The sequence below is a fragment of the Lissotriton vulgaris genome, chromosome 1_1, assembly GCF_964263255.1.
Source record: "Lissotriton vulgaris chromosome 1_1, aLisVul1.2, whole genome shotgun sequence".
Classification (NCBI taxonomy): domain Eukaryota; kingdom Metazoa; phylum Chordata; class Amphibia; order Caudata; family Salamandridae; genus Lissotriton; species Lissotriton vulgaris.
In genome coordinates this window covers 1,627,981,401-1,627,999,536 of record NC_141685.1, presented here as the reverse complement: position 1 = coordinate 1,627,999,536, position 18,136 = coordinate 1,627,981,401, and the positions used below count along the sequence as shown (strand labels likewise).

Sequence of the window (18,136 nt, the reverse complement as noted above, 5' to 3'; positions counted from 1 at the left end):
TCACCACGTCTTCAACAAGGCCGACGCTGTCATCGCACCCCACCTGCGGGACATCATCAACACCTCCTTCGATACCGCTACCTTCCCGGAGAGCTGGAAGCACGCCGAACTCAGCGCTCTACTCAAGAAACCATCGGCTGACCCCACCGACCTCAAGAACTACCGCCCCATCTCGCTGCTCCCGTTTCCTGCAAAAGTCATCGAGAAGACCGTCAACAAGCAGCTGGCCGCCTTCCTCGAGACAAGCGGATCCCTCGACCCCTCGCAGTCTGGCTTCCGGGCCAACCACAGCACCGAGACCGCCCTGATCGCAGTCACCGATGACATCCGAGCGCTGCTCGACAACGGAGAAACAGCGGCCCTCATCCTCCTAGACCTCTCCGCGGCCTTCGACACTGTCTGCCATCGTACCCTAGTACAACGCCTCAGCAACGTCGGAGTCCAGGAGAAGGCGCTGGAGTGGATCATCTCCTTCCTCGCCGGGAGGACACAGAGAGTCCGCCTCCCCCCGTTCAGATCTGAAGCCACCAAAGTCATCTGCGGCGTCCCTCAGGGCTCCTCGCTCAGCCCAACCCTCTTCAACATCTACATGAGCCCACTCGCAGACATCGCACGCCAGCACAACCTCAACATCATCTCCTACGCCGACGACACCCAGCTGATCCTCTCCCTTACCAACGACCCCGCCACCGCCGGAGCCAACCTTCACGAAGGGATGAAAGAGGTAGCCGAATGGATGAAGAACAGCCGCCTGAAACTGAACTCGGACAAGACGGAAGTCCTCATCCTGGGATCCTCACCCTCCGCCTGGGACGACTCCTGGTGGCCCCCCGCCTTAGGCAGCGCACCCAAACCAACAGACCATGCACGAAACCTGGGCTTCATCCTGGACTCCTCCCTCTCCATGACCAGACAAGTCAACGCCGTCTCCTCGTCGTGCTTCAACATCCTGCGCATGCTACGCAAGATCTTCCGGTGGATCCCCACCGAGACCAGGAAGACGGTCACCCAGGCCCTCGTCACCAGCCGTCTGGACTACGGCAACACCCTCTACGCCGGAACCACCGCCAAACTCCAGAAGAGACTCCAGCGGATCCAGAACGCCTCAGCACGACTTATCCTGGACATCCCCCGTCGCAGCCACATCTCCGGACACCTGAGAGATCTGCACTGGCTCCCGGTCAACAAAAGAATCACCTTCCGTCTCCTCACCCACGCACACAAAGCCCTACACAGCCAAGGCCCAGGATACCTCAACAGTCGCCTCAACTTCTACGCTCCCAAACGCCAGCTTCGCTCGACCAGCCATGCCCTCGCCGCCGTCCCCCGCATCTGTAGAACCACCACAGGGGGGCGGTCCTTCTCCTACCTCGCCGCCAAGACTTGGAACTCCCTCCCCACCCACCTTCGCCTGACCCAGGACCACCTCGCCTTCAGGAAGCAACTCAAGACCTGGCTGTTCGAGCAGTAACAGACCCCCCCCCCCCCCCCACCCCCCCAGCGCCTTGAGACCCTCTGGGTAAGTAGTGCGCTATATAAATTTGATGATTGATTGATCGATTGAATCATTCTGACCCCAGAACAGTCCTCCTTTACATGCAAAAATGATGTGCCTAGATTCTTACCCTCAATTTCATTCTTCCTCGTTGGGAAGGATTCAATGAGTTTTTCCAAATGTGACACTGCTGAGAAAGTAAACATCCCTCTCTTTTTTTACACTGACAAAAGAGGAAGGAAGACAGTACAGACCACATACTCATGATAGAGTACAGAAACCTGCTGCATATTATAGCTGACTTAGTACCTACAATTGTCACCTGTACCCCAGGAACCCTTTAGTTCCACGATTTGTTAAAACAGATTTTTAATACTTCCATCATATGCAGTAGGCAGTCTTCATCTGCTGCATTATATGCAGAGTCACCACAGCCTCAACTTTCCTAATTTATCCACTCCTACCCCTTTCCCCCCCCCTGTAAGTAGTGCAAAAAGCAGTCTGTGGCTCAAATACACAGTACTACAGACTACATAATCTTCTTAGATACAACAGAGTCCATGAAAACGTTGTCTCTACAGGACCGCACCACCACACTCTTTGGAGACCATATTCAGTAATCTCACTCTAAGCATCATCATAAACATATTGCATCACACTCAGCAAAAGCTTAAACTATCAACAAATAAGTTTAAAGTGACTGCATGTAAACCAGAATCTCTCCCTTACACCAATTGGTATACAAAAATACATAGTCTCACCTGTTGGTAACAAAGCTGTTGCTGACACTCTCCCCATCAGCGATGCCGGTGCCACGCAGCATGCGATTCTTGGTGGTGTCGAGGGGTAGCAGGAGGTAACTCATGCGATTGGCATAGTGAATGGCCTGGCTAAACACCGTGCTCTCCTCCTTCTGAATCAATTCTTGCTGCTTCTCCCTGTTCATTGTGGGCCACAGCCTGCGCTGCTCTGAGGCGATTTCTAGGGCAGATTTTTCCTCCTGGCTGCTATGGTCATTCTCCTAGTAATAGAAGGAAATAAGAATTATCAAAACTTAATACATATATTCTGAAAAACACATTGAAAACACTAAACATGGCAAGTAAAAAACACCCCAACCCTTGCAAAAAAACCTCAAAGCTCAGCTATGTGAATTCAAGAGACATAAGTCCATGTTACTTCATCATTGACAACATGCACAGCTATCACTGCTGAGGTGAGACATATGCACCCCATCAATGACCCAATGTGCAGTAACAGAACTGCTGAGGAGAGGCATATGCACACCATTACTGCTCTATACTACTGACACAAAACTGCAGAAGAATAACACGTGCATTCCATCTGCAGAAACAACATCTGCATGCTATCAATAACTGGCAGCGGAGAGAAAACCTGATGAGGAAAGGCCCACGCACACACCACCTGATTGGAAGTACAGCATGAGAGCTTCTGAGGAGAGTCACTGTTAGAAGGTGGTTCTGAGCATCTGAGCCGCCTGTATTTTTCACTTTTTGAACACCTATTTGCTGAGCTTTTACTGTGGGAGAGCTTCATAAGTTGGGACTAACCCACAGTGAACTCATGATGAAAGACTGCATGTGGATTTTACCAGCGTCCCCCCTGGTGAGAGCAGGCCGCTGCGCTGCAGCCGGAGTAAAGGGCAGGTTACATGCAGACACGTGTGTACATGCGTGTAGGGGCTGCGCAGGGGAGATTCCTGGCGTGCGCAGCTCAGGAGCAGGTACAGATAGAATGGTGTGGCAGGAATTATGCAGAGCTGGGCGGTGACATGGAATAGGTTTTATACTATGGGAAGAAACATTTAAGTTAAAGTCAGTTTGCTTTACTGTTTTCAATTAACCATTTTCTCATTTGAAGATGGGGATCACATGGCGTAGTTTCACTTCCCTAGGGCCTACAAATTCCAGACACGCACCAAAGTACACTGTGTGAGAAGAAGTATTCTGCTGAGTCCCAAGCCACATCTGTATTGCTTATGCGTCATCCAGATATGTCCTATTCCTCGGACTCAGCTCATAACCAGAGCCTGGCTGGGTGTGACCATGCCAGGCTGGATTAATGACCTTCCTCCCGAAGCTGTAGCATCAGAGACCTATGTCTTCAAGGCAAGAATTCTAAGGGCGAAGGTCTCCACTCCAAGAGGGAGAGAAGGTGGGTGGAACTGCTGGTATCCATCAGCAGCTGTCACCTGGTGCCAGGCACCAAGCTATCCTGGAGAGATGGCAGCAAGGGGGGAAGGGGGTTTTTCAGAGACCATGTGGCATGAGACCCCTGGACGACGCCATTTTGAACTATCCCAGAGTCCTGGGTAGAAAGGAGGGAGGTGGGGCAGAGAGGTGATGTGTCGCTGCCGGATAGGGCAGCAGAGCCTTCCTGCCAACCATCTCCAAATTCTTTTGAAAGGCCTTGCACAGAAAGAGGCGCTCTCTCTGAGGTGCGGTCTGCTGAGGAAGGCTGGTGCTGGAGCCTGGCGACATGTGCAGTTGGAAGGAAGAACCCCCTGACTGTCCCAGGACCCTAAATTGCGCAAAAAGGGGAGTCCAGGACCAGTGCACAGAGGCCTGGACCTCTGCACCAGGAGAAGAGAGGCCTAGGAGGAGAGCCCAGAGAAAGGCTGGCAGCAGGGAGCCAGTGAAGACAGCTTCCTTCTGAGTTCACCCTCCTTGAGAGCAGGAGGTCGAAGGAATGTGCTCATAGTGGCTGGGCCGCCACCAGGAGAAAGACAAGGCCAAGATGGTGAGAATTGGTCCCCTGGGGGCTGAGAAATGGGCCCCAGAAGGTAGGCGACCTATGACCTCCGGCCTGAGCGACGAAGAAGCATGCGGGGTTCGCCGCCGGTCTTGACTGGGCCCCGGGGGTGGATCAGGCCCCGAGGGCTGCCCCCAAAAGAAGACTAAGCGGGGAGCGCCATCGCGCTTCCAGTGAAACTCTACGCCAGGGGGATGCCAGGTGCCCAACCTGGCACCCCGAAGACTCCGGATGAAGATCTCGGGGCCCGGAATCCGGAACTCCGGGCCCCGGTGTCTGCGAGGAGGAGGAGGAGGGGACAGTGCCGTCGCACTACCCCCCTTTATAGGAAGCCAAGCCGGGGAGCGCCGTCGTGCTCCCCGCGAAGATGTCCCAGCAGCCCGAGATCCCCAACCCCGGGCCCCCGTGTGATGGAGGAGGAAGGGGTAGTGCTGCTGCACTCCACTGCAGTAGTGGGAAGGAGGGGGGAGTGCCGTCGCACTCCCCCGGGGACCCGCTGGACTGAAAACAGCCTCCGCGTCTGCGCACAGGAACAGCCGACCGGTATGACCGGCTGGCACCCGTGGCAGCATGCGAGGGTGCTGGCCAGTCAGAATACCGGCGAGGGCAGCCGGGAGTGGGATCCCCGAGCTGCCCTCCAATGTAGCTGACAAGCGGGGTGCCCGGGTGAGACCAGGCGCAAGAGAAAAGGCAGGAGGATCCGGGGTGGGCTCCCCGAGCTGCAATTGACTTACCTGTGTGCAGGAGGGGCCGGGTGGGACCGGGCCCTCCAACAGAGAGTGGAAGCGGTGTGAGGCCGCCAACGAGCGAAGTACAGCTCTCCCAAAGCGGCGGGGGAACCGCTGTTATGTTAGCACGTGCTGGAGAGAAGCGCCCCATAACGCTTAGCAGCGCCTGGACAGGCCTGCTTGAAAACTTGCCCATATTTCGGCTTGTGGTGGCCCCAGGAGGTCATAAGCAAAGTGGGGTTATATTGCTTGACATTCCTGCTAGGGTGTCCAGCTGTATATGCTTAATCCTGTGATTATAACTGTGATGCCTTTTAGGGCCTTTTTTTGCAAAGCATTATAACGGTTATCAGCTGTGATAAGTACTGTCATTTTAAGTGAAGCTTAAACATGTATTCTTGCTGCTGCATTAGGTGAACAACAACCCAGGCTGTTAACCAATAAGATGTAAAGGTGTATACTGTATGGTCAGTATGAGAAGCTCAGTCAGGATTATGTGTTACCATGGCATGTGTGCCCATTTAAAATGCTTGTTGGGATATTGGGGTGGGTCACCACTGGGATGGTGCCGGTGGGCAAGGCCCTCACTCCAGGTTATGGTCAACCAACTGCATTAGGGAGCAAGAAGATGTGCATACATGGGAGTGGTGGTACTAGACCCCACGCCCCCCTGCAGGAGGGGTGGGAATGTTATGCAATGTCACAAAGTAATTCCAACAGCTTATGTATATTGTAAATTGTTGCATAGTATTGAGTAGTGTGTGTTTGATAAATGTACTCTTCCTTTTATAAAGCAAAGTATAGACTGGACAATCAATTATTGAGTGTTATTTCTGCGTACTGGTAAATGGTGATTACTAGCCCACACCACCTCCCTTGAGTGAGCCTTAGACTGCTCTGCAATGCTCTGCTCTGAGAGTCAAGCGCTACAATGGGGTGTTTGGTTCCCAGTGAAGGACAAATGTAGTCATGTTAATTGTGCAGGCTTCACAGATGCTGCCTCGTTTTCCAACAGTCACATTCACCTCTTTGATGAACCAAAGCACAATATGGTTGAAAGCTATGCACCTGCACACCAGCATTGAACTATACCTCTAGAAGCAGTACTGCTTAGGAGAGACACCAGCATCCCAGGTCCTCAAATACACACACCACACTGCGGAGGAAAGGTCTTTGTACCCAAGAACTGTTACATAGTACACATACATCCTTGCTGTTACACAGATTTCCCCGTCCCCTCACTGTTCTACAGTAGATGGGCCTGCTGAAGGAAAGGCTTCTGTACCCCAGCAATGTTACGCAATGCAGACAACATTTTCATTAGATGTATTCAACTAGTAATGGTCCATATTACTAGGCCTGGGTGGTAAATTCTGTTCCGCTTGCGGAATTTGGGTAATTTCGCGTTCCGCAGAGAACGCGGAATTGCCAATTTTTTTTTGCTTGTTCGCACTTTCAAAATGGGTGTTTGCAAGATATTTCCCCCGAGCACGCAAACTGCGTTCCCGAACAGGTAAAAAGGCATCGCGAACGGGCAACACAAGCAATTCTGCATGTTCGGGGAACTCTGCATGCTTTTACTGTTTCGTGGAGCATTGCGTAGGGCGACTACACAAATTTCGCCCACCCCTACATATTACACAGAAATGATCAAATAAATGTCACCTTCTATTCACCCAAAAACTGAAAGACAGACAGTATTCTGCTGGCTAAAGAACCTTCACCATCAAAACACATTCTAAAATGAGAACACATGCATCACTTTAACATGAGTAAATATCAGGGTTGAGCCCAAAGGTTCATTTCATAAACGTAACCAAAGATTTAATTCTCCAACCTGTTATAATGAGATTTATTTATTGTAAGTAGTTCCTTTTCATGGTCAAACACCCACTCCATCACACAAGATTCTGATATGGTGAGGGATATCATATTGCCTCACAAAATATGCATTTCCTATATCAATGCTAGATTATTTCAGAATGAAAAACAGCAATCCACTATGTTAAACAGCTACACTAACACCCACACGGAAAGCCTTGAAGGATCTTATTAGCATGCCACAGCCTGATCAAAATAATCCACAGAGCACTACTACATCATATCACTTAGTATCTATCGAAAGTAATATTCTATTACTGCTTAAACGCCACAAACCACTGGGTTTTCATCTAAGCAGAATGTGCTGTGACTTGTATGTATCATTTTACAATTCCCTCTTCTGTATCATCTAAGTTAACACTGTGAAAGAATGGTTTTGATAATTTGTGACTACTGTAGAATATCCTTGGTTAGTTGTTTCTACTAGAAGTCTGGGTAGTCCCAAGTGGTCATGACCTGCATAATTTTTCCAGTACTATTCATCAAGTACTCCTAAATAAGACGACAAACTATAGAGAGCACTAACCAACATTTTCACCTAAACTTTGGCCTGAAGACAGCCAGCAACGTTACTGCACCATGGTTCAACTAGACTGATACTAAAAAACGGTTCATTTGAAAGTCCTGAGCCTAGAGCTTAAAGCACTGAATTGCCCTGTAGTGAGCATCTGATATGCCTTTTTACACTTTACCAGACAAACAGCTTTTCAAACACAAACTGTACCTTCACACTGAAATAAACTGTTCCTAGACACAGTGCAATACAAACACTAAACCTCCATAAAGACCTGGACTTTTTAAGATTAAAGCACACATGAATTAACCTTTTATTCCACACGGCAGGTAGCCTTCATTTTGCAGTGTTAGGTCGTCCATTCAGAAACAAGATGCCAGGTGGGATTTCCTGCTTCTGAACCGATCCAAATGAATCGCTTAAAATGTACATGAACTATTGGCTCAGGCAAGATCTGCTAGCACCATCAATTCCACGTGTACCTCTTCCCTGCAGCCCTTACTGAAACAAGATTTAAAAATGGCACTGCAGCAGTTTCAGTGTATCAAAAAACAATATAATAAAGGAAATAATTGATACAATATTCGCAATTGAGCTAGAGCAACACACTGATCTCTTCACAGTTCTGGATTTGAGAGGCTGGCCAGGGTAAGTATAAGAGAATATTTTCATTCCATTTTCTATGATCATATCCACCCCTAGAGGGAAGACCAAGTCATTAAGAGGAAGCGGCAACATGTTCTATTACAATAACAGCCAGTGAATGAGCAGTACAAATCAGATAGATTGGGACTCTTGTTATTTAGGTGGTAGATTTTTAAATGGCATGGATCTTTACGTTTTTTAATTGGAGAATTAGCAGCTATTGCTTTAGCCCACAAACATTTCCAGTTTGAATCCAGAAAACCGATATATGACAGTAATGTTACTATATTATTTTTGTCTGCCTTTTTGTACCACTGACTAAGGGTTTGTGAGTAAACATTGCACTAATTCCAGAGTTCTAAAATGTATGTGTTTGGTTGAGCAAAAGCTTGGAGAATTAAAAAAACAAGCATTTGCAATGCAATAGGTCTCGCAGCATTAAAGTTTGAGTTATTGGCATTGTGTATGACAATGCGTTGCATAAAATTTTTAGCATACTTTAAATTGGTGAGCAGTTTGAGTGTGTGCAAGAGTGCTGTTGCTCACAGCTGTTATTATTCACGCAGCTCTAATGATGCACCTCACGCACGGGGCTGACGCAGTTATTATTCACAAATCTCTGATGATGCACCTCATGCACGGGCTCACAGCTGTTATTATTCACGCAGCTCTAATGATGCACCTCACCACGGGGCTGACGCAGTTATTATGCACCTCACCACGGGGCTGACGCAGTTATTATTCACAAAGCTCTGATGATGCACCTCATGCACGGGCTCACGGCTGTTATTATTCACTCAGCTCTAATGATGCACCTTAGGCATGGGCTCACAGCTGTTAGTATTCACACAGGTCTGATGATGCACCTCACGCACGCGGCTGACGCAGTTATTACTCACACAGCTCTGATGATGCACCTCAGGCACGGGCTCACAGCTGTTATTATTCACACAGCTCTGATGATGCACCTCACGCACGGGCTCACAGCTCGCTTGGCTCGACCTAAAAATGGAGCGCGTGCCTTCCAACATCAGACATTTATCAGCAGAGCAACTGCAACACTTTACCAGAGTCCTATAGCACAGCTGCCAGCCAATCATACGCTGTCCAACTATGCAGCAACAATAGTGCGCAACTTTCCCTAAGGCCCACAGCTCAAGCGTAAACTGCATGAAGCAGACGTATAGCGCATCCTAAATTTTGCAATACAATTAGTTAAGGATGCATATGATTGCCTTCAATCATCCTTTGGAAAGGATGAATACGATGCCTGATCACGGAGCTATCTTGACGAAGGTTTATTCCAAAGGACGGTAAAGTACAGGAACAACAATCACACAGGCACCTCCTCACCCTGAACCCACACCTCTACAGGCCTCACTCTTCACACAGAGTGCACGCAGGTCTCTCTGCAGCATACAGGAAAGGCATGAAACTCGGACAATTTGCTCACAATGCACTCACACAGGCATGACCCCCATAAAGCACTTAAGCAGACACCTTGCATACTGATCACACGGCACTCATACACATGTGCACACCACTCGTATTGCATAGTCCCACTGAGCAACACTGGCAGTGGCTCCTTGCAATCCTAGGGAGGACACAAGACACTGGACAGCCTGCTCATCCCTGTGTGTTGCCGACAGTTCCCTTCTGGGAGCCTAAACCTGCTGAGTGGAGGGCAGATACACACTGGCTAGGTAAACAAAAGTAGTAGTTTCAAAAAGGAGGCTCCATGAAAAAGTATTTGCTTAAAATAACACAATTTGATAAAGCATGTAGCCAAGATGGTCGACTTTTTTTCATGCTGTACAATTCAGCGACTGGATAGGCATCCCTGACATCAAAGGTTACTGCTTTGTACTTTGTTCTTAAGTCTTGGAGTATGAGAGTAGAGGTGTAGTGATGGGCTCATAACTTCAGTCGTCCCTTTATTACATCTTCTCTTTATTGTTGCATGCTTTCTGGAATTGTTATGTTTTACCTTGCCTGTTATGCGTGCTTTAAACTTGTTCTGCTTTGGCTTGTAGCCCATGATTGCCAACACGCTCTGAATTCTGAATACTACTGCTGGGCAGTTGCAGACGGAAACCACAGGACGAGGATATACCCAGTGGGCTCCTGTATCCAATAAACTACAAGAATAGGAGCCCGGGACATCACATGACACAATGAACACTGTAACTAGGTTCACACAAAATGTTGCTTTACCCATGAATTATAAAGATTTTATTCTTCATTAAAGCTTGCTGTATAACGTATTTTTGTTCTTATTAGTGTGAAGAAGATGTAATGATGGGCTCATAAACTTAGTCCTCCCTTTATTACAAATTCTCTTCATTGTTGCATGCTTTCTGTAATTGTTAAGTTTTAACTTGTGCATGCTTTAGAATTGTAATGCTTTGACTTGTGGCACGTGGTTGCCAACCTGCTCTGTGAGTTCTGAATGCCACTGGCTGGGCAGTTGCAGACTGAAACCGTAGGACAAGGCTGCACCCCGTGGGCTCCAATATTTATTCCAACAAACTAGAAGAATAGAAACGCTACTGCTTCAGTACCTAGTCATTTCAATCTTCGCAGTGGGTGACAGAGGAGACCATACACCATGGCGTTTTCCTGCCGATTCCTTTTAGTAGGACATAACTGCAGGGGTGGGGAATTTGTATCGCCCGACGCCCTGGACATAAGGATTCTTGTTGCAGACAAGAAGTTTTATTGTCTGCTTAGTCCTCTGGACAATTAGACATTCTCTTTAACCCTTGTGCCTCTAATATAATCACAAACCAGTTATTATCCGATTGGAATATGCAATCTTAGTGAATGCGCCTTTTTTTAAGGTAATTACGGTAACTACTAAAAGCCTGGCTGCAGCTGTGAGAAAGTTTGTGCTGTTCTTTTAATCTCCCCTCCGTTGTTTTAATCTTCCCTCCGTTGTTTTAATCTCCCTATCGGGATGATCTCCCCTTCGCATCTGCACGCCTATTTAACCCTGCAAGTGCATTTGCAAAAATAAACTTTTGGCATGTCTTTCTGAGCTCCCCAGCCGGCCCTGCCAAAAAGCCAAAAAATACCGTTATTGCTCACTGTATCTGTAAGGTCCGTCAGGGCTGGCTCTAGGGCGGTGCGATCAGTGCCACCGTACCGGGCGTTGACTTGGAAAGGGCGCCCTGTTTGGAAATATATTATGGCTTAAAAACCACCTGCTGCCTCGTTCCTTCCCTCCAGCAATTTTCAGATATCAATAAAAATTTCAAGATTACTCCAGTGATTAATGTTCTTCTTGGAGAGAGAAGGAGTTTTGTCTAGTGGAAGTTTGACTACTCGTAAGTTAGCTCAGAGGGTTACTATGCCTGCTGCTAAAAACGTGTGCCATGCAGTTCGCAAAGTGCATGTAATATTAATAGGTAAATAGGTTACTGGTATTGTCAGAGAGATATTTTTGTTATTTTGCAGTTTATAAGTTAGAATCCTAATAGAGAACAATGAGGTATTAACTGTCATCAAAGGTCTGCATGCAAACTGCAGGGTTTATATTAGACCTACATGGTTTTTTTGCCCGGCTTTTCCTTAACCTGATCTAGCTAAAAAGGGTCATTTGGGTAGAAATGAATTATTACTATTGAAGAAAACCCCTAACAATTATGTGTTATTTAAATTCTGAATTTGTGCTTTTCCAGACCAAGGACTATATCTGCCTATCAGTAAAGTATGGATGACTTGTGACTCTTACATCTTGTAATCCTCTGTCTTATGTAACGTGTTTCTTATACACTGATTTACACGCGTGATTGTCTCTGTTAAATGTGTGTATGATGTACAGTGCTTTGACACCTCACACTGGTACGAGTGGCGCTATAAAACGAAATAAATCTGAGAGACTGGTTATGGAGATTTGAGGGGCACTGTTAACTGGTGGTAGTGAGGGAATAGGAATCTGTGGTGGAGATGGTCACTCGAGGGCGCCAACAAACATTGTCGCACAGGGCGCAACCAATGCTAAAGCCGGCCCTGAGGTCTGTGATAGAACACCGGCTCCCATATTAGTTTTGCTTCCGGGTGCTAAAAGTTGCTGCACATGCGCTCTTAGTTAAACAATAAAGATATGCCACTAGTGGTGCTGGGTGGATTCCCCTGCAGTGGTAGATGCCTACGTGAGCGGGGTCAGGGAAGGTGCATGTCGTACGTTACAATTCTATTACAGGACCGGAGGCTTCGGATTATGCTTCTCTTTCTTATATTTGCTACTCACAGCAGCCAATGAAAAACGTTTTGTATGCAAATAAAACTACATTTCCCATGATGCTTGTACATATATCACATCCTGTATAGCCCCATAAGAGCCGCTGTATCCTGTGTCTCCTCCTCTTTCTTTGCTGCTCACGCAGACAGTTAAGTGCTCACAACGTTATGCTATGGTTAATGTTTTAGTTGACTGTTGGATTGCCTTTGATGTTGTTGCCTGTATGTTTGCGCTCATATCGCGCTATATTGAAAGCTTTGCGCTTATATCGCGCTATGTGAAAATGCTCTGCGCTTTATCGCGCTGTATTTACTGCTCGTGACACGAAGGTGTTTGATACTAAACGTGTAGGACTTAAAACAGAATTGCCATACTTTGTCTTGAACCAGCGTTGTTTTATGCTTAAGGCGGAGCGGCTCCCGCTGGGAGCGGCGTACTCCGGGGAAGCTTTTGCTTTATTGACTGTTCGGCCTCTCCGGCCGAGTTTTCCGCCCCCCCGATGGCCTGCGGACATGGCCGTGTTTATCGAGGGGGCGGCGTAGGGGTGTTGAGCCTCTTCCCGCAGCGAGTCTGTAATTCCCTCTGTTGGCCTGTTCGGGCGCGGCTTCTGTCCCTATTGACCGCTGAACAGCATACCTTCATGGTTCTCTCTAAATGAAAGGCAGGCGCGCGTCGCCTCGTTGTCTCATCCTGGGACTGTGAGTACGGCGGTATAGCCGCTACGCGGGTGGCCTTCTCAGGCGTTCTGTACTCCCGCTGATTCTCCAATGCCGCGCTTCCCTGCCGGGGTCTTAAGGCCTCATCAGCTTCGCCTTGATTGGTTTACACGTGGCCTCGGGGCAAGGCTGTTGCCTCTTATCTCCATGGTGCAGGGTTCGATCCCAGGTGCCCCGAGTCATGTTTTCTGATTGTCAAAGGATGTTAAGTGTTTATAATTTCTATTTTCGTATTTTTATTGCAATTTATGTTTAATATTCTCCTGGTGCATGTTTTCATTATTGATATTGGTAGCGTTTTTTTGTTTCACCCACCATTGCAATTTTCAGATCGCTCCTGCTGGAGTGGTGAGGTCGCTTTGCTCTTACCGGCGACATTAAGCCTCATGGGTGGCCTGGACTCGGCCGCAATCTGAAGCAAAGCTCCCTCGGGAGCTAAAATGCGGCGCTAGCGCTCCGCCCTGATGAATTGGGCAACTATGGTTTGTGTCTAGACCTTTTTGATCCTAGTTACGTTCCAACGATGCTGTTTCCACATTGCAAAAGTTCACTTCCACAGGGTTGTTTGTATTATTGCGCGGTTTCGCGCTTTCTCCGCCAAAGGCTTTCCCTAGTAGCCGAGTGCGGTTATGGAGTCATAACGCTCCGGTGTGCGTAACCCACTTGGGCACAATTTTGGGCTTAATTTTGGGCACTTTGGCCTACGCACGTCGCATGCGCCCCCTGTTTGTTTTGTTTCGAGGTCTCAGTGCCTCCTGCTTTACCTGAGCAGACTTCCTGGTAGCCTCCAGGCTTAACAATAGGCTGGCCCTCGGAGTGCGCACACGCTCCTTGTATTTTACATTGACTCCGACGCCCTTTGGGCTGCTATAATGACTACAGCTTTGCTGAGGAGCCTATACATTATTCATTTCTCTGTTTCAGTGTGCACAGGGTTGGCTCCCCCTCTACTCCTCCATTGCATTGTGCTTTGCACTACTATACATATTTATTTATTTATTTATTATTACATTTATTAAGCGCGCAGCTACCCGGAGGTTTCCCGGCGCTAAAGCAAACTGAACGGAGAAAGAAAAGGGAGGGACATTAGTTGTTAAAAAGCCATGTTTTTATTCCTTTACGGAATTTCAGAAAGCACGATTCTGTGCGCAAGGGTTGAGGAAGAGAATTCCATAAGGATGGGGCCAGCAGGGCAAACGAGCGGCCACCCATTTTGGCTCTGTTAATGCGTGGAATTTTAAATTTGTTTTGTGACGAGGACCTGAGTGTACGGGGGGGAACATATCGTTGGACCAGAGCAGCAAGATAGCGTGGTGCTCTATCAGTCATGATTTTATGCATGTAGCAGAGTGCTTTGAAGTGCACTCTGCTTTCAATGCGCAACCAATGCAGGTTACGCCTGTGCTGAGTGACCGATGATCTTGCGGGAAGTTGGCAGATCAGACGAACTGCCATATTTTGAACCACTTGATATTTTCTGGTTACCTCTTTGGCAGCACCTAAGAGCAGGATGTTCCCATAGTCCAGGCGAGAGATGACAAGGGCCTGGACCACGGTCCTCAAAGTGTCCGTAGGCAGCATCCAGGTGATCTTCCTCAGCCACCTGATGATAGTAGTACAGGTGGCCGCGACTTTCACAACATGATGTTTGAAAGTGAGTTGGTTATCGAAGATCACACCGAGGTTGCGCGCAGACATTGATGGAATAGGTAGAGGACCCAACTCCGGGGGCCAATGGTGGGGGCCCCAGAGAGAGGAGTCGGGTCCAAACAGCAGCAGCTCTGTTTTGTCCCCGTTGAGCTTTAGTTTATGCTTCAACATCCAGTCCAATATATGCTTTAATCCAGTTTGTAGAGAGGAGGAAGGGAGGCTTTTGTTAGTGGAAAGTGAGTAGATGACCTGCGTGTCATCAGCGTAAGAGTAAATTGTAAGACCAGCCTGTTCTGCCAGGAACGCAAGAGGCCTTACGTACAGGTTAAAGAAAAGGGGACTGAGGATAGAGCCCTGGGGAACACCGTGAGGAGAAGGAAGGGTGAAAGATACAGAGGTAGAGGAAAAAACCTGAAACGTGCGATTAGACAAAAAGTTAGCAATCCAGGCCAGGGCGGTGCCCCCAACACCAACTGTCTCCAAGGTGGATAATAAGATGGAGTGGGAGACGGTGTCAAAAGCGGCACTCAAATCAAGTAAGATGAGTGCCACCGTCTCACCATTATCCACTTGGCGCCTGATGGTTTCTGACACGCCAAGGAGAGTGGTTTCCGTGGAGAAACCAGCCCTGAAACCGGACTGGGATCCATGGAGAAAATTGGAGGACTCAACAAAAGAACTAAGTAAAGAATTGACATGTTTCTCCAAAATTGAATACAGATATCCCTTGAGGGTGATGGTGGTATATATATATGTATATATTGGAGGATGACAACTACCGATGGGAGCGCAAGAGCCTCCTGAACTAATTATGTTGACACCCAGGTTCTTCCCGTTCTTGTGTGGTCAACTGGGCCTCGAGTATGACGTTACCTGACTCAGGGTGACAGGGCTTGATTGACGCCCCTTTTTTCCTTCTGCTACCACGAATCCTTGAGCATGATTTTTTATATTTATTTATTTTTATTTTTATTTATTTTTATCTCTTATTTTTATTTCGTATTTCCTTTTCGCCAACACGTAAGGCAGCCGACGCGTGTGACGGGATTTAGCCTAGGGCGTTGCGACACCCTTTTTGGGTGTAGCTGAGGAATTACCCGACGGTGTCACCAACTTTCCTTTTTTTCCAGTCGTCTCGGAAAGGGATTCCCAGATTTGACAGGCTGCAAATCAATATCATAGTCAGCCACGATCGGCGGTAGGCGTCGGTATGACGCCATTTGCGCCAGATCGTCCGAGAGGCGCAAAGCCTTTCATACGGTTGGGCACCAGGACATCAGATCCAGGTAGGCCTTTTTGCGACAGGCCCCTATGGGACAGATTTATTATCGTTGAGTGTATAAAGGGTTGATGTTTTTGCTTGTGGTCATATTTATGCATTTTTCCATCGTTTTCCGCAGCTTCTGGCATATAACGTTCAGGAGAGTGTCTGGTGATCTTCTCCTTCCCTATGATGGCAGTTGTTCTGGTAGCGGTTCTAATGGTTGATGCGAGGTGTAGGTTATGCCAAGCTCTCAGCTCTCTAGTACCCTCCGAGTACCGAGTTATTTTACCTTTCGAGTTAACTGGATACATAAATGTATGGATAGGTCTATCCTAACAGGCCTTGGTCTCACATTTCCAGACATCGGATTGATGTGCTGGAATAGCCCGGTTATAACCTTCATACATTAGTGGCTCTTAGTTTAGGTTTCCAGGTTTTTCTCAACCCTACACAACTCAGTGGTTGTACGACCCAATCTACAGTGCAAGGTTGGCTTTCCGATGCTATCAGCGCATGCGTTTCCCTTCATGTGAGTGCCACTGTAGCGGTGTGTTGGGCACCGTCATTCAAACAGTTTTCCGATCCTTCAGTTATTCGAGTTTTTTGTCGTGCACGCCTCTGGAGGCTTACTGATCAACATGCGCAATATCTCGACTGCGAGAACGATCAGCAGATATGGGCATATAGGTCATCTTTTAGTCGACTTGTTCCAGGGCTCAGGCCATTCTGCCGAAACCTTCATATTTAGGTTGTTAAAACGGTATACCTCCTTAACCTACATGACAGTAAAGGATTGTTCCTTCCGGTTCCTTTGTATTTCCGATGACTGGGTCGTAACTTTCGGGCAGGGTGGACTCCATTTGATATTCCAATGCCCCTTGGGTCCGCGGAGGCCAGCTCGGTTTCCTGCCTTACCGTACAATTTTCCCCTTTTCTCATGAAGTAGCACTCATGTAGATCAAGGCAGATGCCTTTATGGTTCACCAGGGAGCTCCGGCCCGCAGATTCATTGTTGCCGTTTAGTAAGCACGGGTCTGGGTTTGACACGTGGCGATGTGGTAAATACAGTTTTCCCTAGGTAGTAGGTATTCAGACTTTGCTTTATTTAGGATCAAGTTTCTGGTATCTACAATACCTTCCTTGTTTTTCGAACGTGCTGAGGGCGTTCATTTCGGATTTCTGGGTCCTTCCATTCACGACATACGTTTCGGCGATGGCGGGTCGCTTTGTGGATATGTGCGCCTTTGGCGGCTTTGTGAGGGCTGATTTCTCTACTTTTAAGTTATTTACCAAATATTGTACGGGGACGTCGGTAACGTTCACCTTATAGCGTCCATTTTGGCCGGTTTTCTGCGGCTCATTCTCGGTTCAGGGCAAGTTGCTGAACTTGGGTTGGGGTTTTTTCTTCCGAACTCTTTTGGTGGCGTAAATATTCCAAATCGGACTAATTCTCGTGATTTCCTTTTTATTACTAGACATATAATAGTATGTCCACTGGACATTAAATATTGTCAGGCTGTGTTACGAAGCATTCCACCTTCAGGTGTTCCTTTGGCGAGGCAAGCCCGCGTTTTACAGGTACAGTATATACTCTAGGAAGTTTCTCTGTCAGCGAGGTCTGAACTGCATGTGGTCAGGACCTGGTCACACGAATTCGAGATAATGCACTTTATGGGTGTTCTTCACATGCCTCATGGCTTACAACGATGATTCTCGGATTTACTATCTGAGGTTTTCGATTAGATGTTCATATGATTGTTGATGAATATTGACATTCTATATGTGAGTACGGGGCTATTACAGCCGATGATTGAGGGCCTTTTGCCGGAATGGGTGTTAGAACCAATTGTGAGGCGCAGTTCGCTCAGGTACAATACTTTTCATTCTTGTTTTGATGATTCCATTGTTGTGCAAGTTTTAATTCTTCTGATGGAGTTTCTCAGACTCTATTTAAACAGTATATTATGTACCGGTGGGAGATTTAAGACTGTAGTTATGTTGAAAAGCGTTGAACTAGCATAATCCGAAGCCTCCGGTCCTGTAATAGAATCAAAAATTAGCTAGCATTCGCGCCAAGAATTTTCAATTCTATTAAGGACACGGAGGCGAGGATTATCCCACCCGGTTTATTACAGTATTGGTAATAATTGCCCACCCGCATGTACTTGATATTCTGTATCAGCAGAAGTTACGGGTTTTTCCTGTCTCATTCCTTTCAGCTTCGAGTA

The 18,136-nt window shown here is 47.5% G+C and overlaps 1 protein-coding gene across 8 annotated transcripts in view; it reads right to left on the bottom strand.

Annotated features, from left to right (window-relative positions):
- SBF1 (SET binding factor 1) overlaps positions 1–18,136 on the bottom strand; it is a 1,591,024-nt gene that overhangs the window by 764,452 nt on the left and 808,436 nt on the right. For all 8 annotated transcript variants that reach the window (XM_086918836.1, XM_086918839.1, XM_086918838.1 and 5 more), the window contains exon 19: positions 2,257–2,516. In XM_086918836.1, the coding sequence (XP_086774962.1) occupies positions 2,257–2,516 (260 nt within the window). The remainder of the gene's footprint in view (positions 1–2,256; positions 2,517–18,136) is intronic.